The 27,500-nt window shown below is 50.7% G+C and overlaps 1 protein-coding gene across 6 annotated transcripts in view; it reads left to right on the top strand.

Moving 5' to 3' along the window:
* The window catches only part of GRIP2 (glutamate receptor interacting protein 2), a 687,757-nt gene that overhangs the window by 560,397 nt on the left and 99,860 nt on the right, over positions 1–27,500 (top strand). For all 6 annotated transcript variants that reach the window (XR_014968484.1, XM_085624444.1, XM_085624443.1 and 3 more), the window contains exons 13-14: positions 3,352–3,497; positions 5,935–6,015. Coding sequence is in view for 5 of the 6 variants with exons in the window: in XM_085624444.1 (XP_085480570.1) it covers positions 3,352–3,497; positions 5,935–6,015 (227 nt within the window). In the remaining variant the exon portion in view is untranslated. The remainder of the gene's footprint in view (positions 1–3,351; positions 3,498–5,934; positions 6,016–27,500) is intronic.

Raw genomic sequence — 27,500 nt, 5'->3', positions numbered from 1 at the left:
TGTTTCTATTTCTTTTGGGGGTTTTTTACCTGGAAGAAGAAGCACTTATATTTTTGGTCTCGTGCCCAGCAGAGGGACCCATCTTCAGGTCAGTTCCTTAATATCTCCAAATACCAAGAATCTACTGGCACTTAGCTAGACAGAACTGAAGACCTCTTCGGCTTAGGGTTCTGTTCAGTCAGGGCATTCAAGGGCACAGCATATGGGCCAAGAGGGGCAGGCAGGGAGAAGTGGAGAGTGGGTCAGGAGGAGGAGGACATTGGATCTCCCATCTCTGAGGGACACCTATCAAGCCGGGAACTTTGTACTAATCCGTATATGGGGAATGCACACAACACACCAATTGTCTCCCGTTGCCTATCCTAAATTGGTTTTCTGGACTCACAGGCCCCTTTACTCATTGTATGACGTGGTGTCTTCCTGCCCCTTCCATTTAGGGACTCCAGGGAAAATCTTAATCTTTCTACGTGACAACGCTAAATGACGTGCTGTAACCCCTCTTACCGGCTCATGCCGAGACTATGCTAACTCTGTTTGGGGATTCCAGAATACGTACTTCACAAACAAAAGACTTTTCAAAATGCAGCATCCCGTCTGATCATGATGGGCCCCTAGATTCTCCCATTCACGACTCCCTGACTTTCACACCTCCACTGGCTCCCTATTAAACAATGTAGTCCATTCAAGACCTCGTGTATTGTTCCTACATCTCTCCATAGGCAGGCCCGCACATTTCTCAAAAATTGACTCAAAATACAGAACTCCCTATAGAACATTACGTTCATCTTTGGATGAACTACTAGATTTCAGAAATCTAGCAAGTATACAATTTGTGCTGCAGCTTTGTAGGCCATATTAAATACCTTCACCACGCAGCCTCACAACTCCTTTAACTGCTCACTCAAAGCTTGATTACTTTTTGTGAGTCCTTTTGGACCCATCTGAGCTCTCTGCATTATTTTTCCTAGAGCCAAGAAACCTACAATAAACATATATATGCTCCAAGTTTTCTTTGTTTAACATAGCTGCTGCCTCTTTCTCAGGATGCTGTAGCCACAATTCCCACAGTTCTATTGAGAGAATAAAAATTCCGACATTTGTGAAATTCTTTAAATTGGGATTTCAAAAATGATGATCGGCCCCCAGCAACAGTTATAACATTACAATATTGTATGTCAGGGATTTTCGTTGTAGTAAATCTGATTTGCTCACGCAATCTGCATTGTGAAGTAGCTTTGCTCCATTGTGCTTTAAAATGGATCTTCACAACTTCTACTTTCTCTAGTTCCCACAACTTTGTTCTTCAGTTCTGACTTACCTACTACGCGGACAGTAATACATTGCTCCTACATAAAAGCATAATTTAGGGCTCAACCACCACGGGTGATCCTCAAAGGTAGTAAGATTCCAACCTTTAGCAAATATATCAGCAAAGAGGGGGCCAAAAACATTACTTTCACTAAAACTAAGATTTTTAAACGTTCTACCCCTGAATGTCTCAGCCATACTTATTTTAAAACTGCCTGCTAGCTCATGAACTTCCCCCCACTCTTAGTTGCCACCTGATAATCCAATATGGACTAATTGAGTTTATATACCTGTGCCATGGCAGATTATTCACGTAAAATATCTCTGCACAGGGCCAAAATGAATTTACCTGAATGAACTACATGTGCCAAATTCTTGACTTAAACTTCTCTTGTTAGCTTTGCTCAAGATCCTTTTCCACAGTGTTGCAAATTATGTGACTTGTGTTGGTACTGGCTCCAGAGTTGACCTTAATGACCCATCATTGTGACATAGTGTAATGAGTGTTTGGGTATCGAATTTCATGCTACATACTTAAAAGATTTTAGTCCAAGTAATTCAATATCCTGAATGCTACTGATACTTGGCTAGATGTCAGTGGAACTAGCTAAATTCATCATCTTTCTATTGCACACAACAAAAACAAGTAGTTTTAGTGTTTCCCTTGGAAGTCTCATGTGGCATATCTACAATACACCCCTTTGATCTGGTAGTAATATCCTGGAGATGTGAGCAAATACATAAATGTAGAAGAATAAATAACTTCATAACGCTTAACTACTGACATGTTAGGAGGTTCATGGTTCATATGCAGCTCCTCAGTAACGACAAAGATGGCCATGCCGCCCCGATTAGTTGATGTGAAATGGTGGCTCTTTTTGTGCAGTCATGCCATTTTTATGAGGGGGTAGCATTTGGTACTGATGCTGCTGTCTTTTGAACTCTGCTCACTGGGACACTGCTCTCCAGTCCACAGTGCTTGTGTTCTGACCTCTGAAACATGGTCAAATTGGCTAAAACCCATTTGGCAAACTTCCCATTAAGACCATAATATAAGATGTAGGAAAATATTCCAGTGGCATAGAATGTTAAATGTGACTGTGGACTTTGGAAACTATTTTGCCATTCACTAGGCTGGCATGCAATGCATGGCTTCTGATCTACATGTGTAGCCTGACTCCGGCATCTTTTAAGCCTGCCGACAGACCTGTCAACAGAAGTAGCATCTCACCCCCAACTCCTCCGAATGCTTTCCAGACCTGTGGAAGAACAGAATAGGACAGGAGCTGCTGTCTGTAACCTGTGAGGAGACCTGCAGGGCTGGAACTGTTCCACTTCCATAGACCTAGATCTCGGGGTTAAGCACAACTGTCACCGTCTCCATTTTTCTCTTCCTCCTTCTTTCCTTTTGTGGTTTTCTCTCTCTTGCTCTGGGTAAAAGTTTAAGGACAAATAAGTGCTACTTACTAAAAAAGAATGCCAGTGGGCCCTACCTGCAACCACCAGCTCAAATTAAGCACTGTTGCAGTGCATACGCTGATGAGGGTATGATGTTGAGTTGTGTTGTGACATGATATGGGATGCGGTGGGTGGGTGTAGTGTTATGTGGTCCAGTGTGGTGTCGTGTAGTGGTTTGCTGTGGTCAAATATGTATAGTTACTGTGTGGAAACTTTGGCTTAAACTTTTTTATTAAAAACATATATACCTTATGAACCTTAGTGTGTTGCTTTAAAGAGTATGCAACTCAAAAAAGGGGGTTCAAATAAAGAATGTGAGGGTGAGTGCCCCACATTAAAAACTCGTTTAAAGAACATATCAAGATTTTAACCTCCAGGTCCATCAAGCAGCGATTGCACCTGCAGTTTCAGAGCACGGTTCTGACGGTAGCCCTCGAGTCCAAGATCCGCTGCTCTCCTCTTGCTTTTTGAAAAGTCTCCTCCCCATTGATTCACAAAATGTTGGACAGTGGTTCACGTGCACCGATGCTCCTCGTCTCTCTCCTTGCTCTCCCCTGCTCCACTCATGCTTTTTCTCCATTACAGGTGTGGGCTCCTCCAAGTTGGGGATAGACTGCTCTCCATCAATGGAATCCAGACTGAGGATGGAACGATGGAGGAGGCCAACCAGCTTCTTCGCGACGCTGCCCTCTCAAACAAAGTGACGTTGGAGATCGAGTATGATGTGGCAGGTACGGGACCCCAACGTCTGTTAATATATTGAGTTTCACTTCCGTGTCCCTAGAAAGTCTTGGTCACCAAAGGAGGAAGTGCGCCTAGGTTTTTGGTCACATGCTGAATGGTGGATTAATCTCATAGTTGTGTATGGTGAGCAGATTTCTTGAAAGGCTAGAGAGTGGGCCTCATGGAACTGCTATGGATATGTGCATCCACTGGAAGGCGAGAGAATGGAAAGAGGAGTGGGGTGTGGATTGAAAGAGGTGGCGGCTTAATTTTAAGAGGTGGCTTCATGCTACTGGGGCACATCTTTCATAGTCTTGACACTTCTTTTTGCAAACGAAGGTGAGTTTATTCAATTAAAATCAGCCAAGACTACAACTCTTTGAATGTATTTGCTAGTCACAAGCAATGACTGGTAGAAGAGCAGTAAATTCACTTTTATACTCATACCTGGTGGCTTTTTAGCATTCTTACGTAGTTACCCTGCCATCCAGGGCTAGACTGGAACCTGCTTCAAAAGTGGTGAATTTAGATAAATGGGCACTGGGAGCATGCACACATGTAGGTCACATGCAACATTCATCCTTCCATGTATGCGTACATGCCATCCCTCATCCAATTCTCTTTTTCCCCAACTTAATATTGTGGTTCGGAATGTGCTTCTCTCATGCTGTAGACGGAAGTATCTGAGGGACCCTACCATTAACTACTGAAACATGCAAAGTGGCCTGCTCTATTTAGAAAGACTATACAGTAACTATGTCTCGCCAAAAAGACAGTGCAAACATTCTGGTTGGAAAATACCTATTGTGCACTTACCAAGAACTAACAGCATGCCCATTGCTTACTTTTGGTTAGCCCTATAGTCACACTCAGTTTCTTGCTTCTTCAGTGACTTACCTTGTCCATCGTATTTTGCCCTCCCATGTTGTATAGACACTTCATCATCCTCTGGTCTGGCTGACTTGTATTCTTTCACTGTTTACTTTTAGAGAACTACATTTCTCCCCTTTGCTTAAGCACTCTCCGAGAGTGCATGTTTTTTCCAGCTCTCTCCCTCATGTGCAGTTTGACCCCTCAAATATCTCCCCCTTCCCCCCCCCCCCCCCCCCCCCCCCCCACGTTTTTACTTTCCAAGCCTCCCAATTTGTCTATAACAGCCCAGCGACAGGAATATTTTTGCTGGATGTAGCTGTTCAGCAGACTTTAAGGTTAGTTGTTCTCTCACCTGCATTCCACAAATTGCATGAAAGCACCTGCTTTGTAAGCCTGTGCATTGTTCTCTGGGCTACAACAGAGGGCTGAATGGCTGACTGGTATTGAAAGTATATTGGGGCCTTGTCAAATATTTCCCTTTACATTCAGATATGTCCTTACACTTTTTGAATTCTGTCCTGAGTTTCATGAGTAAAAAGCATTTGAGAAGCCCTTATTTCGCATTTTACTGAGGAGTTGGGGGAATTAAGTAGGTATATTCTTGAGCCATGCATTAGGTAAACACATCAGTACTGTATCGCCAATTATTGTGCAACTAGAAAAAGTATTTCTACCACATTGTTTTATCTGTCTTTATTGGCTTTTCCTTTCTCTGTAGGACTGTCTGAATTTAGTTTTTGGGGTATTTTAAAATTGTTCAACTTTTACGCTGTGAAATTAAGTTTTCAGGTTTGTATAGGCGTTTATTATTGTGAAGGTTTATTCCAATTGAATAGTTATTTTTTTGGTTCTAAATATTTTAATATTTTCTTAGACAGTGCGAAACAGAAAGCTTACAGTACAGGCATACATATGAGGCCCAGTAGAACACAATTGTGACAGAAATGCTATTCGTGAATAGCCTCTACAGCCTTGCACAGAGGAGAGTGGATAGGCATAATCAAATGTAAACCTAGTGCCAGGCAGAATGAGACGGTGCAAAACAGTGAAAGCAACAATAACTCCTGCCACATATTGCATGCAGAGCAGGTAACTGGAACTGAATGTAATTAAATAGAGCCCTATCAAATATGGGAGTTGGCGAGGGTTCTAGTAGGCATATCCAATGGGAAAAAGAGAGATTAAAGGGAAAGAGTAGGAAATAAAGATAGAGGAGGAATGTGGGTGACAGAGTAAGAGAAGAGTGATTGTGACAGCTTATGTTACAAGGTAAGAGGAGTAAAACGAGAGAATGTTAGTTGACCATCACAAAATTTTCAAGTGCTTGCCAAATGGATTGGGTAGAGACAGTATTCCCCAAAGAAAGGAGAAGTATTAGGAAGCAATAAAGGTCCATAGCAAAAACTGCATCCTTCCAGTTTCAAGATGTCTCTGGTTATGTTCCGCTGTGGTTGTTGCTTGAGATACACCGCTGTGGTTGGTTGTTGCTTGAGATACACCGCTATGGTTACTGCTGAAGATAGAGCTTTCATGTTGGGCGGCTGACTCACCCATGTGTTCTACGTCTTGTAGAGTCCGTGATTCCAAGCAGCGGCACCTTCCACGTGAAGCTGCCCAAGAGGCGTGGCGTGGAGCTGGGCATCACCATCAGCTGTGAGTATGGCGCTGAGATGCATATGGCCGCCAGCGATAAAAGCATGAAAGAGGTGGCGTGAAGAGTGATGGGGTCTGGGGGATCAGGTTCCGGCCAGCACCAGTCATTTGATATGCGGAGGGATTTATCTCTTTCTGGGAGCCACTCAGGCAAACACTTTCAGAAGAAATCAATACATTTGTTCGGGGTTATCGGGAAGCTTCAGCCAGAGCTTTTCTACTGGAACAAAAGAAAATAATTAGTTCAAGGATGGGGGTGGAGAGGAGAATCTGTGAATGAGTTTTATTCTCCCTCAGCTCTGGTCAGAACATCTCTTTTGAATGCGTATTAACAATCTCCAACATAACCAGTGGCGGCTGGCTTGTACCGAGGTGGTAGGGCACAAAAACAAATTTCACTTGCCTCTGCAGTACAACGTCCTCCTCTCTTGGGTGTCTTCCGAAGCTCCTGATGCAGAAAATTGCACTGCTCAATCCTGGCGCTGCTTTCACAGCAGGAAAGCAGCAACCGGATTGGATAGAGCAGGCTCTGTCAGCGCTCCTAAGAGCACTGGAGGCCTGTGCTTTCTCTAACCCAGCTGTCAAAGACAGCTGGGTTAGAGAATTTTTAAATGCGCATGTCTGGCTGGCCATTCCAAGATGGCCGTCCAAACAGACATGCGCATTTTAAAGCGCACAGCTCCCTGCTGCTGCTACTCTGCAGCGCTGGCCCTGACCTGACCTGTTAGGATCAGGTTGCTGAAAAATAAAACAGTAATAAAGCAACTTTATTACCGTTTTATTTTTCAGCTCTGGGGTTGTGGGGCAACGCTCCTACGCTCAAATGGAGGAGCCCCCCATGAAATGACTGTTTAGATTTGATTCACCAAGCTGCTTGCGCATGTTTATTTACTTTACTCATGGGAAAGGCTTGTTTTAGGAGTGTAAAAACACTTGGCTTTCACTAAAATTTGTATCTGAAAGAAACACGTAGTGATAGATTCCTTACCTTAGAATTACCCCCAGGCGTCGGACTGGATCCGAAATGTTTTCGTCAGCAGTGCCCCTGTGCGTCGGTAGGCACTGTCGTGCGGCTCCGCGTGCGTCATTGGCGTCATCGTCACCGAGATGACGTCACTGGAGCTACTTGGACGCGTGCTGACGTCAGTTCTTTATTTTTCCGCGCCAGCAAGCGCAGATCCGGGAAGAGCAAGTACCCCTAATCATTTTTTGACTGAGTTTTTGAGGCCTTTTGTCTCAATTTCTTCGAGTCGATCGACTCCTGATGTCGTAGGGATGCCAGGCTTCAAGAACTGTTGGCACTGTCACCGCATGAAGTCGGTGATGGACACACACACCGCGTGTGTCTCTACTGCCTGGGGCGCGACCACAACTCCGTCGTGCCCGACTGTCGGGTCATGGCACCAAAAACTTTGCGGGAGCAGTCCTGAAAGTTGCTGGAAGTCTGGCAGTCTGCTCTGTGCCGCTCAAGGTCCCGGTCCCGTGGGAGGTCGAAGGACCGGTTGCAGAGCCGTCACCATCGTTCCTCTGGATCTAAGTCTTTGCACTTGGGGTCAGGTAATTCGAAACATTCCAAAAGGAAGTCGAAGAAGCATTGTCGCTCCTCGACTTCCCCTCACGTGACGTGGCTGAGGGAGGTTCCATCCCCACGGCTCCGGCGGAGACTGCGACATCGCCGCCGGTCTACTTTCCAGGTCCGTTGGCGACACCTGCTCAGGTGCAAGAGTTTCTTGGTGCCATGGCCCGACTCTTTGGGCCGTCTGGTCCTGCTGGTGCGCCTACGGGCACCGCGGGCCCGACTGGAGGTCCTGTCCTTCCTTTGCCAGTGGCTCCAGCGCCGCAGGACCTTCCGGGATCAGACCCCGGGCGACGCCGGTTGACCTCGTAACACCTCCACTGTCGTTGACCCCACCGGCACCACCTCAGACGTCGCCCGCTCCTTGGGACGACGTCGTCCCCAGTTTCAGCCATGAACCGGACACGGTGCCGGATCGATGCCGTGCGGTGCCGATCTAGCCGCCGATAGTGCCCTTTTTCCCCTTATTCCGTCCTCCTTATTTTCAGTCTGTTTTGCAGACTACGGAGAAAGGTGAGGACTGGGAGGGGTCTGAGGACCCTCTCACACAACAGTGTGATTATGATCCTGACTGGCCAGAGGATTTGGGGGAGGCCAGTGGTCTTGACACCTCACCTGACCTTGGCATGCTGTCTCCTACCGTGGCTATGGAGGAGGGAGCCAGTTACGCAGTGGTAGTACGTCGGGCAGCCGAGGCCCTCCACCTCGAACTCCCTACGGTGGCAGTCAGGACTAACCTCCTGACAGAAGTGCTTCAGCCGGCGGCAACCTCTTCGGAGCCCTTGCTGCCATTTAATGATGCACTTTCTGAGATCCTTTTGGGCACTTGGTCCAGGCCCAACACAGGGGCTCCTGTGGCCAGGAACGTGGCCCCCCGCCATCGCCCGGCTCTGGGCAAGCCCCCTCTTTCTCTTCCAACACCCCTGGGTTGTCAAAGCCTCTGCTTCTTAGAGTGCGTTCCCTTCTGCACCTCTGGATAGGGAATCCAAGAAGCTGGAACAGCTTGGCATGAAGCTGTTCATCTGCCAGCTTAGGGCTGCAGTCGGTGAACACCGCATGCCTCTTGGCCTGTTATTCCCATTCTCTGTGGGATACGGTTGCGCAGATGCTGCCCAACTGTCCGGAGGAGGCACGGAAAGTACTCTCCCAAGCTATAGCAGCTGGCAGAGATGCAGCAAAATCCACCATTCGTTATGGGCTTGATACCGCCGACTCGCTGGGCAGGGCAATTTCCACGACAGTGGCGCTTCGGCGCCATGCCTGGCTGAGAACAACTGGCTTCTCAGGGGATGTCCAGAACACCTTGATGGACATGCCCTTTGATGGCATTCACCTTTTTTGCAGTAAGGCGGATAGTGCGTTGGAGCGGTTTAAGGACTCACCGACTACGGCCAAGTCCTTGGGCCTGTTGGCCACTCGCCCTCCTCCTCCTTCTGCTTTTCGCTCCTTTCGTGGCCATGGAAGGGGTGCCCCAACACGTTCGTTCCATAGCCACAGGCCTGCGCAACAACATTATCCGCTAGGCCGCAGACGTGGGAACCGTCGAGACGGTTCTGGGGGCCAGCGGGCGGGTCAGTCCACCTCCACCCCCACAGCGTCCACTGCAAGGCCTTCCTAGTCCGACCTTTCAGGCCCATCAAACGCCATCGGGTGGCAGAATTTGCCGTCATCTCCCCTACTGGCACAACATCACTTCGGACAAGTAGGTGCTGCAAATTGTCCGAAGAGGCTACTCCCTCCCCTTCGAGACTTCCCCTCCAGCCATGCCACCTCAATGCCACCGCATGTGGTGGACTGTTTTGCGCTTCTTCAGCAGGAAGTCACAGCCCTCTTGTCCAAGGGGGCCATCGAGCACGTTCCTGGGCCAGAAGTAGGTTGTGATTCCCACTACTTTCTGGTCCCCAAGAAGGACAAGGATCTGCGTCCTATCTTAGACCTTCGGAACATCAATCGCTTCCTTCGGAAGGAGAAGTTCAGGATGCTCATACTTGCTCAGGTCTGGTCTGCCCTAGACCCGCAAGATTGGATGGTAGCGTTGGACTTGCAGGACGCTTACTTTCATGTTCCCGTCCTGCCGGCCCACCGGCATTACCTGCGGGTTCACGGTAGGCCACGAGCACTTTCAGTTCACCGTTCTCCATTTTGACCTTACCAGAACCCCTCGGGTGTTCACGAAAGTGATGGCGGTGGTCGCAGCTCATCTGCGCAGATCAGAGGTCCCAGTCTTCCCTATCTCGACGACTGGTTGTTGAAGGCAGGCTCGCCCCAGGCAGTCGTCTCCCACCTCCAGACTACGGCGGACCTCCTGCATTTGCTGGGGTTCTCCATCAACGTGCCGAAGTTGCACCCGATTCCCTCTCAGAAGCTCCTCTTCATCAGAGCGGTTCTGGATTTGGCGCAGTTTCGGGTTCATCCTCCCGAGCAGTGAGTCCAGGATATTCAGGCTATGATTCAGATCTTTCAGCCTTTATCCCGGGTTTCGGTCAGGATGACCCTCCGGCTACTGGGCCTGATGGCCTCCTGCATCCTGTTGGTGGATCATGCCAGATGGCATATGCGGGCTCTGCAGTGGGATCTGAAGTTCCAGTGGGAACAGCATCAGGGCAACCTGTCTGATCACGTCCAGATCTCAGAGGGCACTGCACAACAATTGCAGTGGTGGCTCACGAATCGCGATTGGGTTAACGACAGATCCCTCTCCCTTCCCCAACCGGAACACACAGTGGTGACGGACGCGTCCCTTCTGGAATGGGGCGGCCACATGGGAGAGGCGGAGATCAGAGGAGTCTGGTCTCTGGCGGAGTCCTGGCTCCATATCAACCTTATGGAGCTTCGGGCGATCTGACTTGCACTGAAAGCATGCCTTCCCTCTGTCAAGTGGAGAGTAGTGCAGGTGCTCACGGAAAACACCACGCCATGTGGTACTGCAATAAACTGGGTGGGGTGGGGGTCGTGGACCCTATGTCAGGAGGCTCTGCGTCTCTGGACATGGCTGGAACATCAGGGCATTTTCCTGGTGGTTCAACACCTGGCAGGTTCTCTGAACGCCAGGGCGGACGAACTCAGCCACCGGTGCATGATGGATCACGAATGGCGTCTGCACTCGGACGTGGTGCAAAATCTTTCGGCAGCAATGGGGAGAGCCTTGGTTAGATCTATTCGCCACAGAGGAGAACGCGCAATGTCATCAGTTCTGTGCGTTGGAATTTGTAAGCCTGCACTCGCTCGGCGACGCTTTTCGTCGCGAGTGGAGTTGCGGTCTAGTATACGCCTTTCCGCCTATACCACTTCTACCCAGAGTGCCGAAGAAGAGCAAGCGTGACCGGGCCCAAGTCATTCTTGTGGCTCCGGACTGGGCTCGAAGAGTATGGTATCCCGAGCTACTCAGCATGGCTATCGATACCCCGATCCGACTGCCTCTTCGGGAGGATCTTCTGTCGCAGCAACAGGGGATGGTCCTCCCCCCCCCCCCCCCAACCCTGTCCAGTCTCCACCTCCTTGCATGGAGATTGAGCGGCGGCAGTTGATGCCTTTTGACCTGACTCCCAAAGTTTGTGATGTAGTCTTGGCAGCTAGGCGTCCCTCCACTAAGACGGTATACGCATGCCGGTGGAACAAGTTTGTGGCATGGTGCACAGCAAAGGCTGAGTATCCCCTTTCAACCCCTCTTTCAGAGATCCTTTTATTCCTCCTTTCTTTGGCCCAGCAGGGCTCTGCTCTGGGCACTATAAAGGGTTATTTCTTGGCCATTTCAGCCTTTTTACGGCTTCCAGATCAGCCTTCCCTTTTCAAGTCCCTGGTTGTAAATAGATTCTTAAAAGGCATTACTCATCTTTTCCTTCCTGTACCTTTCATAATGCCTCAGTGGGACTTGAACCTGGTTCTGACATATCTGATGTGTGCTCCCTTTGAGCCACTTCACAACTGTCCTCTTCGTCTTCTCACTTCAAAGACAGCTTTCCTGGTGGCCATCACCTCTGCCAGAAAAGTGAGTGAGCTCCAGGCTCTTTCTTCTAAACCTCCTTTTCTCTCTGTCCATCCGGACAAAGTAGTTATAAGGACTCGTTCATCTTTTCTGCCGAAGGTTGTCACTGCCTTTCACAATGGGCAGACCATCACTATGCCCACTTTCTTTCTGCCTCCGCATCCCTCAAAAGAAGAGGCTCCACCATCTGGACCCAAAACGTGCGCTCTCATTCTACCTAAACCGCACACAACAGTTCCGGGTGGATGACCAGCTCTTTGTTGGCTACGTGGGCGCCAAGAAAGGTCGGGCCGTGCATAAGCGGACCATCTCTCGGTGGGTCGTTCTGTGCATAAAGGCTTGTTATTCTTTGGCTAAAAAAGAGCCTGCGGTGGGGCTGTGCGCCCATTCTACCAGGGCGACAGCAGCCACTACTGTTTTGGGATGGGAAGTTCCCTTGCATGACATCTGTCAGGCAGCTACGTGGGCTTCACTGCACACATTTACCAAGCATTACTGCCTGGACAGCCAAGTCCGGGGACACTGCTTCTTTGGCCGTTCTGTTCTCCAGGACTTTCTGGTGTGATCTTGGTTCGCAGACCCACAACCGGGGTTGGTATTGCTGGGGTATCTATTCTAAGGTAAGGAATCTATCACTACGTGTTTCTTTCAGACGCACAAGTTACTTACCTTCGGTAACGACATATCTGTAAGAAACATTAGTAGTGATATATTCCTTACCGCCCCACCCATCCTCCCCGTTCTGCGAACTGATTTCTAGGGTTAAGGTCCTCCCTTTCAGGGCCCTAGTTTCATGGCACCAGTGGTCAGTTTCTTGCATGGCTGTGCATTCTTGGCGTGGAAAGTCATGTACAGAACTGACGTCAGCGCGCGTTGGAACGTCTAAGTAGCTCCAGCGACGCCATCTCAGCGCCGACGACGCCGACGACTCACGCGAAGCCGCACGACGAAGCCTACTGACGCGCAGGGGTACTGCTGACAAAAACTTTCCAGATCCAGTCTGATGCCTGGGGGTAATTCTAAGGTAAGGAATTTATTTCACTACTAATGTTTCTTACAGATATATTGTTACCGAAGGTAAGTAACTTGTGCTTTTACATATGTAGAAGTCTTTGCTCGCATGAAGTAGATATACTGCCATGGGTGGGTAGTAGGTGTTCCAAGACTGATGCCCTGTGAGTTTCTATAGACCTCAACTGAATATTTGTGGGACTTAAAACAAAGGACTCCCTGGTCTATTTCTAACCTGTAAATGCTCAGGGACTTGCAGCAGTAAAACATCTTCCCAGAGTGGGCATGGGAGATGAAAAACACAAAGGTTGAAGTGTTGGGGAAGGGGTTTCTTCACAGGGGACACAATATTTAACCTGTGACAAAGAAAAAATGCTATTGTATAATAGTGATGGAATTTTAACACAGGTTAATTGGTGCAGGTTTCTAGGTATGACGTGAGAAACTGCTGAAGAGTCACCAATTGTTTTGTTTTAATAATGAGGCACTATATATTTTTGCACACTCCTGTACATGTCACCACCAAGCCGAGCAGTCACAATTTAGTGAAAGGAAAAACTTGGGCCTGTATTACGTAAACTGTCCCAGGGCGCAACGGGCATAAACAGCTGTTTTCTGCAGCACAGGTGCACTTTGGTATTACATAAGGGGCTCCAGATGCTTTAATGGCCCTTCTTGTGATACAGATAACGCCGGTGCACATGTAAACAGGAGTTTGCCTAAAGGGGTGTTCCCTCATTTGCATGGGGGTTTGACCACATAAAATGATGGTAACACTTCACCTCTAGGCCTGAGCCATATTATGGATGAAGATGTAGAGGCAAAGAGGCCGTCAGGAGGTACTCTAACTGTGCACCACAAAGACGTGGTGGAGTGACAGTGCGCTGCTCAAGGGTGAACCCTGCAAGGGCGGCAGAAATGGTCTCATGGAACCCTCCCAACATTCCACTGCAGGCAGGAGTGGTCACTTACTACACCTACCCCCATGGGGATCTCTGTTCCCCTTTAAAGTGCAAGGCAGGTGCTGCCTGTGCTGTGAACGTTGGACTTTCTGCAGCAAACAACCGCTCAGTGTTGCACAGCTCTCAAAGCATCCACAAGTTCACCAGGGCCGTACTGGCCGTAGATGGCACCGGGCGTTTTCCCGGTGGGCCGCCAGGGTGGGGGCTGCAAAATCGACCCCGGTAACAAAATCGGCCAAAAACCGCCCTGGCAAACAGCTCGGCCGCTCCCCAACCCCCAGGGGGGGCGGCCGAGATCCTTGCTAGTGCCGGTTTTAGTTCCCAGTCCGGCCCTGAGTTCACATCTGCCTTAGGGGCAGTGCATTATCAGTAATGGGTGCCTTGCGCCTGTTTGCAGGCGAGTACCCCAGGGCCGGCTCTAGGGCGGTGCGATCGGTGCCACTGCACTGGGCGCTGACTTGGGGTGGGGGCGTCATGTTCATCTTTTTAAAAGCACCTGATGCCAGTACATAATAAGCAGTTTTCCAGCATCAATAAAAATGACAACTCCAATGATTAATGTTCTTCCTGGGGAGACTGGACCTTTGTCTAGTGAGAGATTCGACTCATCATAGTGCAGAGGGTTTGTGCCTGCTGCAAAGAACGTGTCCCATTCACATCACAAAGTGCATATAATATAAATAAATCAATGGGTTACCGCTTTTGACAGAGATCCTTTTGTTATTCTTAGTTTATAAGTTAAAACACTAATAGTGAGCTATTAACTGCCACCAAAGAGCTTCATGCAAACAGCAAGGAAAATATTAGAGCTATATATTTTTTGCCCAGTCTTTCATTGTCCTAATATTGCAAAAGGGGTTCATTTGGGTAGAAATAAATTCTTATTATTAAAGAAAACCCCTACTAATGGTGTTACATTTTAAATTCTGAATTTGTGCTTTTCCAATCACTCTTAAACTATACTACCTACCAGTATGGATGAAATGTGACTTTTACTCTTTGTAGGCCTCTGTCTTATGTAACATTTCCTATGCACTGATTTACACACCGATGATTGATTTTCTCTGTGCAATGTGTGTGTGATGTAAAGTGTATGCTGACATTTAAAACTTTTATGAGTGGCGCAATAAAACGAAATAAATCTAAGAGACAGTGGTTATGGAGACTTGAGGGCCACTGTCAAATGGTGGTAGTGAGGGAATCCTTAGTGGAGGTGGATATTGGGGGGGGGGGGGCGCCAACAAACATTGTCGCACAGGGCGCCACTAGTGCTAAAGCCGGCCCTGGAGTACCCTGTTAGAAGAGGGCAGTGCGCCCTATCTATAACACGGCGCCTGGGTCTTTAAGGTGTGACCTCCACCGCCCTCCTAATTATTCTGGTATGTTGAGACACACTTCTTCTCACCTTCTTCCTCTCAAATCTGGTCTTCTTCTAACCAAAGGATTAGTGCTGCACCTTCCCTTCTCCTGAGGCCCCTTCCACTGCACTTTCTCTTGGGTCCGTTCGATATTTCCCTGAACTCGCTGACATCGCCCACTCATGTTTTGTTATTAAGGACTTTTCTAAGTGCCAGATGCCTGTACTACTTGAAAGCCAAATTATGTATTGCGATTGCTGGGATTTGTGTTCCCTGGTTCAGTGGGCTTCTAATGAGACTACATACTCTGTACTGCAAGAAAAGATCACTCACTCAGTCTGCTGCTGCTCAGATTGCCTACATCGGTCTGAAGTTGCTGCTGCTCAGGCGCGCTCTATGTGCTATTTCTGCTCAGGTTCTCTGGTGCCTTAGTATAGTCTCCTGTTACTACTGTAGTTTGCAGGCTCGGTCTACTGTGGATAAAGTTCCCTGGCTCAGTATGCTAAGAATCCGGTTTCCAGGCTTTGTATACTGTGAATTAGGTTCCCAGGCTCTTTGCTGTAAATTAGGTTCCCAGGCTCTGAATCGTGTGGATCAGGTTCTCTGGCTCGGTATGCTGTGGATCTGAAAGAAACACGTTAGTTAGATTCCTCACCTTAGAATATCCCCAGGAGTCAGACTGGATCCGGAAGATTTTTCGTCAGCAATACCCCTTGCGCGTCGCTAGGTGTCGTCTGCGGCTCCGCGTCCGTCGTTGGCGTCGTGCGCCGGAATGACGTCGTCGGAGTACTTAGACGCCGCCCTCGCGCGCTGACGTCAGTTCTTCTTTTTTCCACGTCAGTAAGCGCTGATCCGGGAGAGCTAACCCTGTTAGTCTTTTTTGACTAAACCTTTTTGATCCTTTTTGATCCTTGTCAATCGACATCTGGTGCCGGTAGGATGCCTGGATTCAAGGCTTGCGATGATTGCCATCGACTGATGTCGGTGACCGATCACCACCGCCGGTGCCTCTACTGCCTAGGCCCCGACCACGACGCGGAGTCGTGTCCCGATTGCCAGGCGTTGACTTCGAAGGCTAGGCGGGAGCGGTCCCGCAAGCTTCTCGAGGTTCGCCACTCGGCTCCACGCCCTGCGCGATCCCGGTCCAGGAGGAGGTCCAAGGATCGGTCGCGGAGCCGCAGCCGACGCCATCATCGATCGTCAGGCTCCAAGTCGTCGGGTAAGTCCAAACACTCTAAGAAGTCCAAGAGACGGCATCGCTCTTCGGACTCCCCTCACCGGTCGCGCGACACGGCCGAGGGTCCGGGTGGTTCCACCCCTGCGGCTCCGTCGGACCCGCAGGTGCCGCGCAAGTCCCCATACCCTCCGGTCCCTGGGACTGACGCGACGCTGGCGGAGGTCAGTGCCTTCCTCTCAGCCATGAGGAACCTGGCCCCGCCGTCGACGCCCGCTGGCGCGCCTTCGGGCCCCGCGGACTCGACTGGGCGACCTCGCGCGCCGGCGGCTCCGGCCCCGGTGCCGTCGACGACTCCGGTCCCGACACCGCAGGTCCCCGCGGGGCCCATGCCTGGGCCCCCGTCGACGCCGGTCGACCTCGTTACGCCTCCTCCGCCGACGCCTGAACCACCTACGCCGACACCGCCGACGCCCACACCACCGGCGCCGCCGACGCCGTCTCCACCGGCGCCGACTCCGGGCGGTGTCGTACCCCGGTTTAGCCCTGTTCCGGACCCGGCGCCGAGGCGGCGTCCGTCGACGCCGCATCCGACGCCTCTTGAGACTCATTATCTCTACTGTCCGGCTCCGATCGCTCCTCCTGGTTATCAGGAATCGGATGACGGGGGCGACTGGGAGGGGTTCGAGGACCCTATGGCTGTTCAGTCGCAGCTTTCACAGGACTGGGCAGACTAACTGGGGGAGGCCAGTGGGCTGGTTACCTCGCCGGACACTGGATTCACTTCTCCTCCGACTGTGGCTTCGGAGGAGGGTGCAGCATTTTCCGTGGTGCTGCGCAAGGCGGCCGCGGCCCTCGGGCTTGAGCTGCCTGCCGTGGCTGTGAGGACTAACATCCTCACTGAGGTGCTTCAAACAGCCGCAAGCTCCACTGAGCCTCTGCTGCCGTTCAATGAGGCCCTCACTGACGTTCTGCAGGGCACCTGGTCCAAGCCCTCCACAGTTCCTCCTGTGGATAGGAACGTTGCCGGGCGCCACCGCCCTGCTCCGGGCAACCCCAGTTTTCTGTCTCAACACCCCACCCCCGAGAGTCTGGTTATCCAGGCCTCTACCTCCCAATCCTCCTTCCCGACCGCTCCGCCGGACCGAGACTCCAAGAGACTCGAACAGTTTGGCAAGAAACTGTTCTCTTCCCTTAGTTTGGGCCTGCGGTCTTTGAACACCGCATGTCTCTTGGACCGTTACTCCCACTCTCTGTGGGATGCGGTGGAGGACGTGCTGCCCCTGTGCCCGGAGGAGGCCCGGACACGTCTTTCCCAGGCTTTGGCCGATGGGAGGGATGCAGCGCGACACGCCATTCGCTGTGGGCTTGACACAACGGACTCGCTGGGTAGGGCGATTTCCACCACGGTGGCGCTTCGACGTCACGCCTGGATGCGGTCCACGTCATTTTCTGGGGATGTCCAGAGCACCCTCATGGACATGCCTTTTGATGGCACTCGCCTTTTTGGTGAGAAGGCGGACAGTGCGCTGAATCGTTTCAAGGACTCCCGGGCTACGGCCAAGTCCTTGGGCCTCTCGGCCCCGCGGGCGCACACTTCCGCTTTTCGCCCCTTTCGTGGCCAAGGAAGGGGCGCCTCCTCACGTCAGCCTAGCCACCAGCCGCAGAACCAACCTGCGCGCGGTCGCGGATGTGGTTTCCGCCGAGGCGTTTCTGGAGGACGACGTGGTCAGCCCACATCCACCCCGGCAGCATCTGCCTCCAAGCCTTCCTAGTCCGAGCTTTCCGGCCCATTCCTCGCCAGTGGGCGGCAGAGTTCGCCATCACCTGCTCCACTGGCGTACCATCACATCGGACAGGTGGGTGCTGCAAATCGTCCGAAGGGGCTACTCCCTTCCCTTCGAGACGACCCCTCCAGCCATGCCACCGCAGCACCACCGTATCTCGGAGGATCATTTGAATCTTCTGCGAGAGGAAGTTTCAGCCCTCTCGGCCAAGGGGGCCGTCGAGCGCGTTCCGAGCCCAGAAGTAGGTCGTGGTTGTTATTCCCACTACTTTCTGGTGCCCAAGAAGGGCAAAGGGGGTCTACGCCCTATCTTGGACCTCAGGAACGTCAATGCCTTCCTCCGGAAGGAAAGGTTCAAGATGTTAACTTTGGCTCAGGTTCTAGCTGCCCTAGACCCTGGAGACTGGATGGTAGCGTTGGACTTGCAGGACGCATATTTCCACATCCCCGTCCTGCCGGCCCACCGGCGTTACCTGCGGTTCACGGTGGGCCAAGAGCACTTTCAGTTTACCGTGCTCCCCTCAGGCCTCACCAGTGCCCCTCGGGTGTTCACGAAAGTGATGGCGGTGGTCGCGGCTCATCTGCGCAGATCAGGGGTTCCAGTCTTCCCCTATCTCGACGACTGGTTGTTGAAGGTGGGCTCGCCCCAGGCAGTCGTCTCCCACCTCCAGACTACGGCGGATCTCCTGCATTTGCTGGGGTTTTCCATCAACGTGCCGAAGTCACACCTGAGCCCCTCTCAGAAGCTCCTCTTCATCGGTGCGGTTCTCGATTCGGCGCAGTTCCGGGTCTATCCCCCGGAACAGCGGGTCTGGGATATACAGGCCCTGATTCCCATCTTTCGGCCTCTATCCTGGGTTTCGGTCAGGCTAGTGTTGCGGCTTCTGGGGCTGATGGCCTCCTGCATCCTACTAGTGCATCACGCCAGGCGGCGCATGCGGGCTCTGCAGTGGGACCTGAAGTTTCAGTGGGCCCAGCATCACGGAAACCTGTCCGACCATGTCTTGATCTCGGAGGGCACTGCGAAACAGTTGCAGTGGTGGCTCACGGACCGCGATTGGGTCACAGGCAAGAGCCTCTCCCTTCCCCAACCGGAGCATGTCGTAGTGACGGATGCGTCCCTCCTGGGATGGGGTGGCCATATGGGAGAGGCGGAGATCAGAGGCCTCTGGCAGAGTCTCGCCTCCACATCAACCTGTTGGAGTTGAGAGCGATCCGACTTGCACTGAAAGCCTTCCTTCCCTCTGTCAGGGGAAGTGTCGTGCAGGTGTTCACGGACAACACCACCGCCATGTGGTATTGCAACAAACAGGGCGGGGTGGGGTCGTGGACCCTTTGTCAGGAGGCTCTGTGCCTCTGGACATGGCTGGAACACCAGGGCGTCACCCTAGTGGTTCAACATCTGGCGGGCTCTCTGAACGCCAGAGCAGACGAACTCAGCCGCCGGTGCATGATGGATCACGAATGGCGTCTGAACTCCGAAGTGGCGCAAGGTCTCTTTCAGCAGTGGGGAGAGCCTTGGTTAGATCTATTCGCCACCGAAGAGAACGCGCAATGTCAGCAGTTCTGCGCGTTGGAATTTCCAAGGCGGCACTCGCTCGGCGACGCTTTTCGTCACGAGTGGAGTTGCGGTCTGTTGTACGCCTTTCCGCCTATACCACTTCTGCCCAGAGTGCTGAAGAAGATCAAGCGCCACCGGGCCCAAGTTATCTTGGTGGCTCCGGACTGGGCACGAAGGTACTGGTATCCCGAGCTACTCAGTATGTTGACCGATCCTCCGATGCGTCTGCCCCTTCGGGAGGATCTTCTGTCGCAGCAGCAGGGGGACGGTCCTCCACCCGAACCTGTCCAGCCTCCACCTCCATGCGTGGAGATTGAGCGGCGGCAGTTGATGCCATTTGACTTGCCTCCTGAAGTCTGTGATATCATTCTGGCAGCCAGGCGTCCCTCCACAAAGACGGTATACGCCTGCCGGTGGAACAAATTTGCGGCATGGTGCACAGCAAAGGCTGTGGATCCCCTTTCCGCCCCTCTTTCTGAGGTTCTACTGTTTCTTCTTTCTTTGGCCCGGCAGGGCTCTGCCCTGGGCACCCTGAAAGGTTATCTTGCTGCCATCTCTGCCTTCTTGCGGCTTCCTGATCAGCCTTCTCTTTTCAAGTCCCCTGTTGTTACACGCTTTCTAAAAGGCATTACTCACACGTTCCCTCCTGTCCCTTTTGTAATGCCTCAGTGGGACTTGAATCTTGTTCTCAAATTTCTAATGTGTGCTCCCTTTGAGCCTCTTCATAATTGTCCTCTTCATCTGCTGACGCTTAAGACTGCTTTTCTGGTAGCCATCACCTTGGCTAGATGGGTGAGTGAGCTCCAGGCTTTATCTTCAAAGCCTCCTTTTCTCTCTGTTCATCCGGACAAGGTTGTCCTTCGGCCTCGTCCCTCCTTTCTTCCGAAAGTGGTGACTCCATTTCATCTTGGGCAGTCTGTCACCTTGCCCACCTTCTTTCCGCCTCCGCATCCTTCCAAAGAGGAAGAGAGGCTCCACCGTCTGGACCCAAAACGTGCGCTCTCCTTTTATCTGGACCGCACAAAGCAGTTCCGGGTGGACGACCAACTTTTCGTTGGATACGTGGGTGCTAAGAAGGGGAAAGCTGTGCACAAACGGACCATCTCTCGGTGGGTCGTTTTGTGCCTCAAAATTTGTTACTCCTTGGCAAAAAAGGACCCTCCTGTTGGGCTGCGCGCCCATTCTACTCGGGCCACAGCGGCTACTACTGCTTTGGGACGGGGTGTCCCTTTGCAGGACATCGGTCAGGCGGCGACGTGGGCTTCGCTACACACGTTTGCCAGACATTATTGCCTTGACAGCCAAGTCCGGAGGGATGGCTTCTTTGGCCGTTCTGTCCTCCAGGACTTTCTGGTGTGACCTTGGTTCGCAGACCCACCACCGGGGATGGTATTGCTTGGGTATCTATTCTAAGGTGAGGAATCTAACTAACGTGTTTCTTTCAGATGAACAAGTTACTTACCTTCGGTAACAATGTATCTGTAAGAAACATTAGTTAGTTAGATTCCTCACCGACCCACCCATCCTCCCCGTTCTGCGAACTAACATCTAGGGTTAAGGTTGTCCTTTTCAGGCCCCTATATTTATTTTTGGCACCAGTGTCGGCCTCTTGCATGGCTCTGCGTTCCTGGCGCGGAAAGCTATGTACAAGAACTGACGTCAGCGCGCGAGGGCGGCATCTAAGTACTCCGTCATTCCGGCGCACGACGCCAACGACGGGCGCGGAGCCGCAGACGACGCCTAGCGACGCGCAAGGGGTATTGCTGACGAAAAATCTTCCGGATCCAGTCTGACGCCTGGGGATATTCTAAGGTGAGGAATCTAACTAACTAATGTTTCTTACAGATACATCGTTACCGAAGGTAAGTAACTTGTTCATCAGGTTCCCCAGGCTCGGTATGCTGTGGATCAGCTTCCCCAGGCTCGGTATGCTGTGGATCAGCTTCCCCAGGCTCGGTATGCTGTGGATCAGCTTCCCCAGGCTCGGTATGCTGTGGATCAGCTTCCCCAGGCTCGGTATGCTGTGGATCAGCTTCCCCAGGCTCGGTATGCTGTGGATCAGCTTCCCCAGGCTCGGTATGCTGTGGATCAGCTTCCCCAGGCTCGGTATGCTGTGGATCAGCTTCCCCAGGCTCGGTATGCTGTGGATCAGCTTCCCCAGGCTCGGTATGCTGTGGATCAGCTTCCCCAGGCTCGGTATGCTGTGGATCAGCTTCCCCAGGCTCGGTGTGCTGTGGATCAGCTTCCCCAGGCTCGGTGTGCTGTGGATCAGCTTCCCCAGGCTCGGTGTGCTGTGGATCAGGTTCCCCAGGCTCGGTGTGCTGTGGATCAGGTTCCCCAGGCTCGGTGTGCTGTGGATCAGGTTCCCCAGGCTCGGTGTGCTGTGGATCAGGTTCCCCAGGCTCGGTGTGCTGTGGATCAGGTTCCCCAGGCTCGGTGTGCTGTGGATCAGGTTCCCCAGGCTCGGTATGCTGTGGATCAGGTTCCCCAGGCTCGGTATGCTGTGGATCAGGTTCCCCAGGCTCGGTATGCTGTGGATCAGGTTCCCCAGGCTCGGTATGCTGTGGATCAGGTTCCCCAGGCTCGGTATGCTGTGGATCAGGTTCCCCAGGCTCGGTATGCTGTGGATCAGGTTCCCCAGGCTCGGTATGCTGTGGATCAGGTTCCCCAGGCTCGGTATGCTGTGGATCAGGTTCCCCAGGCTCGGTATGCTGTGGATCAGGTTCCCCAGGCTCGGTATGCTGTGGATCAGGTTCCCCAGGCTCGGTATGCTGAGGATCAGGTTCCCCAGGACGCTGTGGGTCAGGTTCCCAAGCTCGGTTTCCTGTGGGTCAGGTTCTCAAGGTCAGTATGCTGTGGGTCAGGTTCTCAAGGTCAGTATGCTGTGGGTCAGGTTCTCAAGGTCAGTATGCTGTGGGTCAGGTTCTCAAGGTCAGTATGCTGTGGGTCAGGTTCTCAAGGTCAGTATGCTGTGGGTCAGGTTCTCAAGGTCAGTATGCTGTGGGTCAGGTTCTCAAGGTCAGTATGCTGTGGGTCAGGTTCTCAAGGTCAGTATGCTGTGGGTCAGGTTCTCAAGGTCAGTATGCTGTGGGTCAGGTTCTCAAGGTCAGTATGCTGTGGGTCAGGTTCTCAAGGTCAGTATGCTGTGGGTCAGGTTCTCAAGGTCAGTATGCTGTGGGTCAGGTTCTCAGGCTTGGTATATTTTGAACCAGGTTCCCAGGCTTGGTATATTTTGAACCAGGTTCCCAGGCTTGGTATATTTTGAACCAGGTTCCCAGGCTTGGTATATTTTGAACCAGGTTCCCAGGCTCTGTATGCTGTGGATCAGGTTTCCAGGCTCGGTGTGTTGTGGGCCAGGCTCGGTGTGTTGTGGGCCAGGCTCGGTGTGTTGTGGGCCAGGCTCGGTATGTTGTGGGCCAGGCTCGGTATGTTGTGGGCCAGGCTCGGTATGTTGTGGGCTAGGCTCGGTATGTTGTGGGCCAGGCTGGGTATGTTGTGGGCCAGGCTCGGTATGTTGTGGGCCAGGCTTCCCCGGGCTCGGTGTGCCCTGGACCGGGCTTCCCCGGGCTCGGTGTGCCCTGGACCGAGCTTCCCCGGGCTCGGTGTGCCCTGGACCGGGCTCGGTGTGCCCTGGACCGGGCTCGGTGTGCCCTGGACCGGGCTCCTAGGCTCGGTGTGCCCTGGATCAGTTCCCATGACTCGGTGCTGTGAGTTAGTGTCTCGGGCTCAGTAATTTGCTGATCAGGTCTCCTGGCGCTGTATGCTGCTTCTGCTTAGGTTCTATTTCTTTGCATATTTGTTTAGTGTGTATGCCTAAACGTTGTACATGGAGCAATCGAAAGATGGTGTAGAGTGAAGGTTATAATTTTGCTCACTATAACTGCTCAAATTCCCTGGATACGTTTGCTGCTTTAGTGTGATTGTTTCCAGGTTCCTTGGTCCCGAATGCTGCTTCTGCTCAGGTTGCCATGTTAAATGTGGTGTTGCTTCTCCAGTTTCCTGGTTGTGTGTGCTAATTTTGCTTTGGTTCTTTAGTCTTGTGTGCTGCTGTTGATTATGATCTTCAGTTTATGCAGCTGCCATTAAGACTCTTTGCTGTATGGGTTGTTGCTGCTCAGTTCCCCTTGTTGTGTGCTGCTGCTTAGGGTATTGGATTCAATGTGCTGCTGCTAAGGCTGCCTGATTTAGAGAGCTGGTACAGTCTGGCTCAGTTTACTTCCCTGATTCAGTGATCTCCTCCTTGTGCCTTTTCTCTTGACCCTTTGCTCTTGTGCAGGATACTCCTGGTCCTGATCAGGGTCACCGATTCCTTGTGCTGAGCAGTTCTGAATACCCCATTGTGTGCTGCTCAGTTTGACTGCCTGCGCGCTATTGGTTGCTCAAGTGCCTCTGTCCTCCTGCTAGGACTGTCCATTTCTGTGTGACTGCTTAGTCTCTCTGGTACTGAACTGCTCCTGTGTAGGTTCCTTGTTCCGCTATCTCCCAGCACTGATGCCCACTGTGAAGTCTCGCTGGTATCGCACCGATGCTTCCTGGTTTCTGGCGCTGTTGCTCAGGTTCTTGCATTCAGTGCTGCTGATTGGCATCTGTCCTCTTCTTCTCCTGTGGTCCATGTTCTTCTGGTGCCCTGTTTCACCTGTTCATTGCCAAGTTGCTCCTGAAGGTCTCGGGTTCTTATAGCTCAGTTCCTCAAGGTGGCTGCACACTCCAAGATGAACCCAAACTATCCCCTTGGAGAAACAGAATTGGAAAATATAAAACACAAGAGTTCAGTGTGGCATTTCAGAATTTTTTTACCAAATGGGAAATATTTGCTATGCCTAGTATGACGAGCTTAATGATCCTAGGTAATGTATCTTAGAACGCACACTTCTTCAATTGTTTTAAAATGGCTAATACAGATAACGTGAAGTTTACTTTTCCGGTCTCGTGGCCAACATCGTCTTCATTGGACTTTGTGTGGCAGTGAAAGAATATATATGGGATGTGTCAAGAAGAACTAGATGGAATATATTTTGTAGAATGACATACCTAAGAGCCTGGTTTAGAGTTGAGTGGTCCTGGAAAAGCATCTGATCTCTAGAGGAGTTGCTAAATTCAGGTACTAATCTACTTTTGGAATCTCCACCAATTGGAAACACCAAGTCTAATTCAGACCCTTCATGAACATTGTAGGTTAGATACTATCTCAGACAAATGTAAAGAGACAGGTTAGATGTTTTTACCTATCCTAATTCAAGCTATATATTTCTCTTCTGAGTGAGTAACCAAGTGTATAAGTTAGGTAAATTGACAACCTTGTCAAACAAATGGATAATAATGGTATATTTTTATACATCTGGGTGTTTAACCCCTTGTGTGCCCTTGATGGAACCACGCCGTCATGAGCCACGGGCACCGTGTGCTCATGACGGCGTGGTTCCGTCATGGAGCGGCCGCTCCTCCCACGCGGCTTGAATTCCCCGCCTGTGCGGGCGAATTAGAGAGTGGGCGGAGTCGTGACGGAACCACGCCGTCATGAGCACAGCTCGCCCGTGACTCATGACGGCGCGGTTCCGTCATGAGCACCGCGCCACCGTGCTGCCCCCAAACCCCCCCAGCGCTGCGGCGGAATTCGCGCCGCAGCGAAGGGGTTAAAAAGGCCATTTGTAACTCGTATACAAAATGTCCCAGTCTCAACGTGATGCTACCGGGGCAATTGCAGACCTGTGTGGAGTATTTTCAGCGTTATTTGGACATGCTAATCACTCTGTTAACCACCTTTAGGTGATCCAGGTGCAGATGAAAGGGTTTACCCTGGTCGTCTTCAGCAGCTCACCCACTCCTCCTTGTCTCACTGGAGATGGAATGTCTCCAGCAGGCAGTCAGTGCTGGGAAAACTGTTAAAGGTCCAGGCCAGAATGATTGGCCCAACTTTGGTCCCTATGGGTGAGAGAAGGTGCTTAGGATATGCTTTGGCAGGTCTCCTGGTTCACTGTGTGCGTCACAGTTGTTGGAAGCAAAGGGCACCACAGAATGTTGTAAGAAGTGAAGGAAGAAGGGTTCCATCATCTTGTGTTATGTTTCCAAGACCTCATACAGGGTAAGGATGCTCAGAGCTGAAGAAAATGATCTTGGTATAGGTTTGGATGGTGGCGGGCAAAGCAGGATGGCAAAGTGCTTCGATTTGCACAGGGGTTTCCCGTGGTTGACTCCCCTCAATGGGGTTTTTTGAAGTCAAAGTACTTTTCAAATGTTTCTGGTTAGAGATTTTTGAAACCGCTCAGCACGAGCAATCGTAGAAAAACTTTAAAAAGAATGCAGCCTGTGCAAACTAGGTTTGTTTTCTGAGGCAAAGTGCGCAAAAGACTATTTTGAAAACAATTGGACGTTGTGTCATGATTAAAGTTTCCAAAAGAACTTGTTCAAAATGATCGGGGTCTGTTCAGCTGGCGATTTGTTTGTGATGTCCTATTCTGTGTAATTGGTGAGTAATAGTTAAATAATTCTTTAAACATTTTCATGATTACAGATGATGTAATCTAATACGTTTTTTGCCAAACGTAGAACATTGAGATTAATTAGAACATGTGCTAAGGGTTCGTGTCCAAAAGCAATAAATAAATACAGGTTTAGAAACACAGCATCACATATACAAACATTAGGAATAAAAGTTATTCCTAATGTATGATTTTTTTTCAAATACCAAATTGCGATTTCTTGTAGGTCGCAAATCGACATAACTCATGAATATTAATGAGGTGGGTCATAATTTACAACCTAGTTGAAATCGCTGTCAACGCAGGGATGGTGGCTTGCTGGAGTCAGCGGCCCATCTTGTCTGTTATTGTTTCTAAAAGCAATTTTTTGTACATTTTTTCATGTAGCCTGTTTTCCTTAGAGAAAAAAAAGATGATTTTTTTTTTTTTTTCTTTTTTTAAAGTGTGGGAAGTGGTCCATAGGATCACTGCCTGTTCTCAAAGAAGATTTTTAAAAGTGTTCTCAAAAGAGAAGGGGTCACACGGAGACCTCCTGGGTTGCCATTAGGGGTGGGCGGAATTTGCGAAATCCACTTTCGCAAATTATCACGAAAATGTTAAAAATTATCGCAAACACGCGGAAATATCGCGAAGATGCGGAAGTTTTTTTCCCGCATGTGCGCGAGATTTTCTGCATGGTTGCGGCTCGCCAACTTACCCATGTGGTTGCTCGCGGGCGCGGCCATCTTGTTTTCAGTTGTCTCGCGGTGCATGATCGCGAGAAGAAAGACGTGATCGCGCGACGCATGACGTCACTGCGGGCGCGAACTGTCGCGAGACAGCGCAAATGGCTAAAAACAATACAACATCTCATGGAGAACGCGACCGGATCAAGTAAACTTGTCGGCGAACGCAGGGATTCAGGTAAGGCGATCGCGCGCGAGAATGTATTATTTTACAGCGCGAGCAAGAAACAAATTATCGCCAAGCTGCGGAATGCGGAAATTTTGACATTTCGCGCTTTCCGCGGAACGCAAAAATGTCAAATTATCGCAATTTCCGCGAACGGAACGAAATTTTAGCCGAGGCCTAGTTACCATGACATTAGAATTGGTGGTAAAGTATTAATGTTTTGCGACTGGAATTTGGTCAGAAAACATTAATACATGGTACTGCGATTTCTATATTTAGAAGGGTCACCCAAAACACGTCCTTTCCAAATACCAAATCGCAAATGCAAACTGCGATTCGGTAACAAGTTATAAGATACCGAATCAGATTTTGCCTTTTGTACACTAAAAAAAATCTTTTTTGCTGTTGTAAACAGGTGTCCATTTTTTCTTAGAGAAAGATTTTTTTAATGTGAATTTATAAACTCCTTTTGTAACAAATTGGATGAAAATTGCGCATTCTAACAATTCTGTGGTGAAGTTGCTAATGGGACTGAACCCTGTCAGCGTCTAAAATATTTTCTCTTGCTTTGGTCTAGTAACCCGCTTTTCAGTATCAAAAACATGGCCGACAATTGTTGGTTAATACAATAAGTAGGCCTGCGATGCTGTATCCGCTTGTTCAGATGCTGGCAGTGTTAGGGGAGGCCACTGGCTTTATAGC

This window comes from Triturus cristatus, chromosome 9, assembly GCF_964204655.1.
Source record: "Triturus cristatus chromosome 9, aTriCri1.1, whole genome shotgun sequence".
Classification (NCBI taxonomy): domain Eukaryota; kingdom Metazoa; phylum Chordata; class Amphibia; order Caudata; family Salamandridae; genus Triturus; species Triturus cristatus.
The sequence above is the reverse complement of the archived record's forward strand: the minus strand, read 5'-3'. Positions and strand labels throughout refer to the sequence as shown.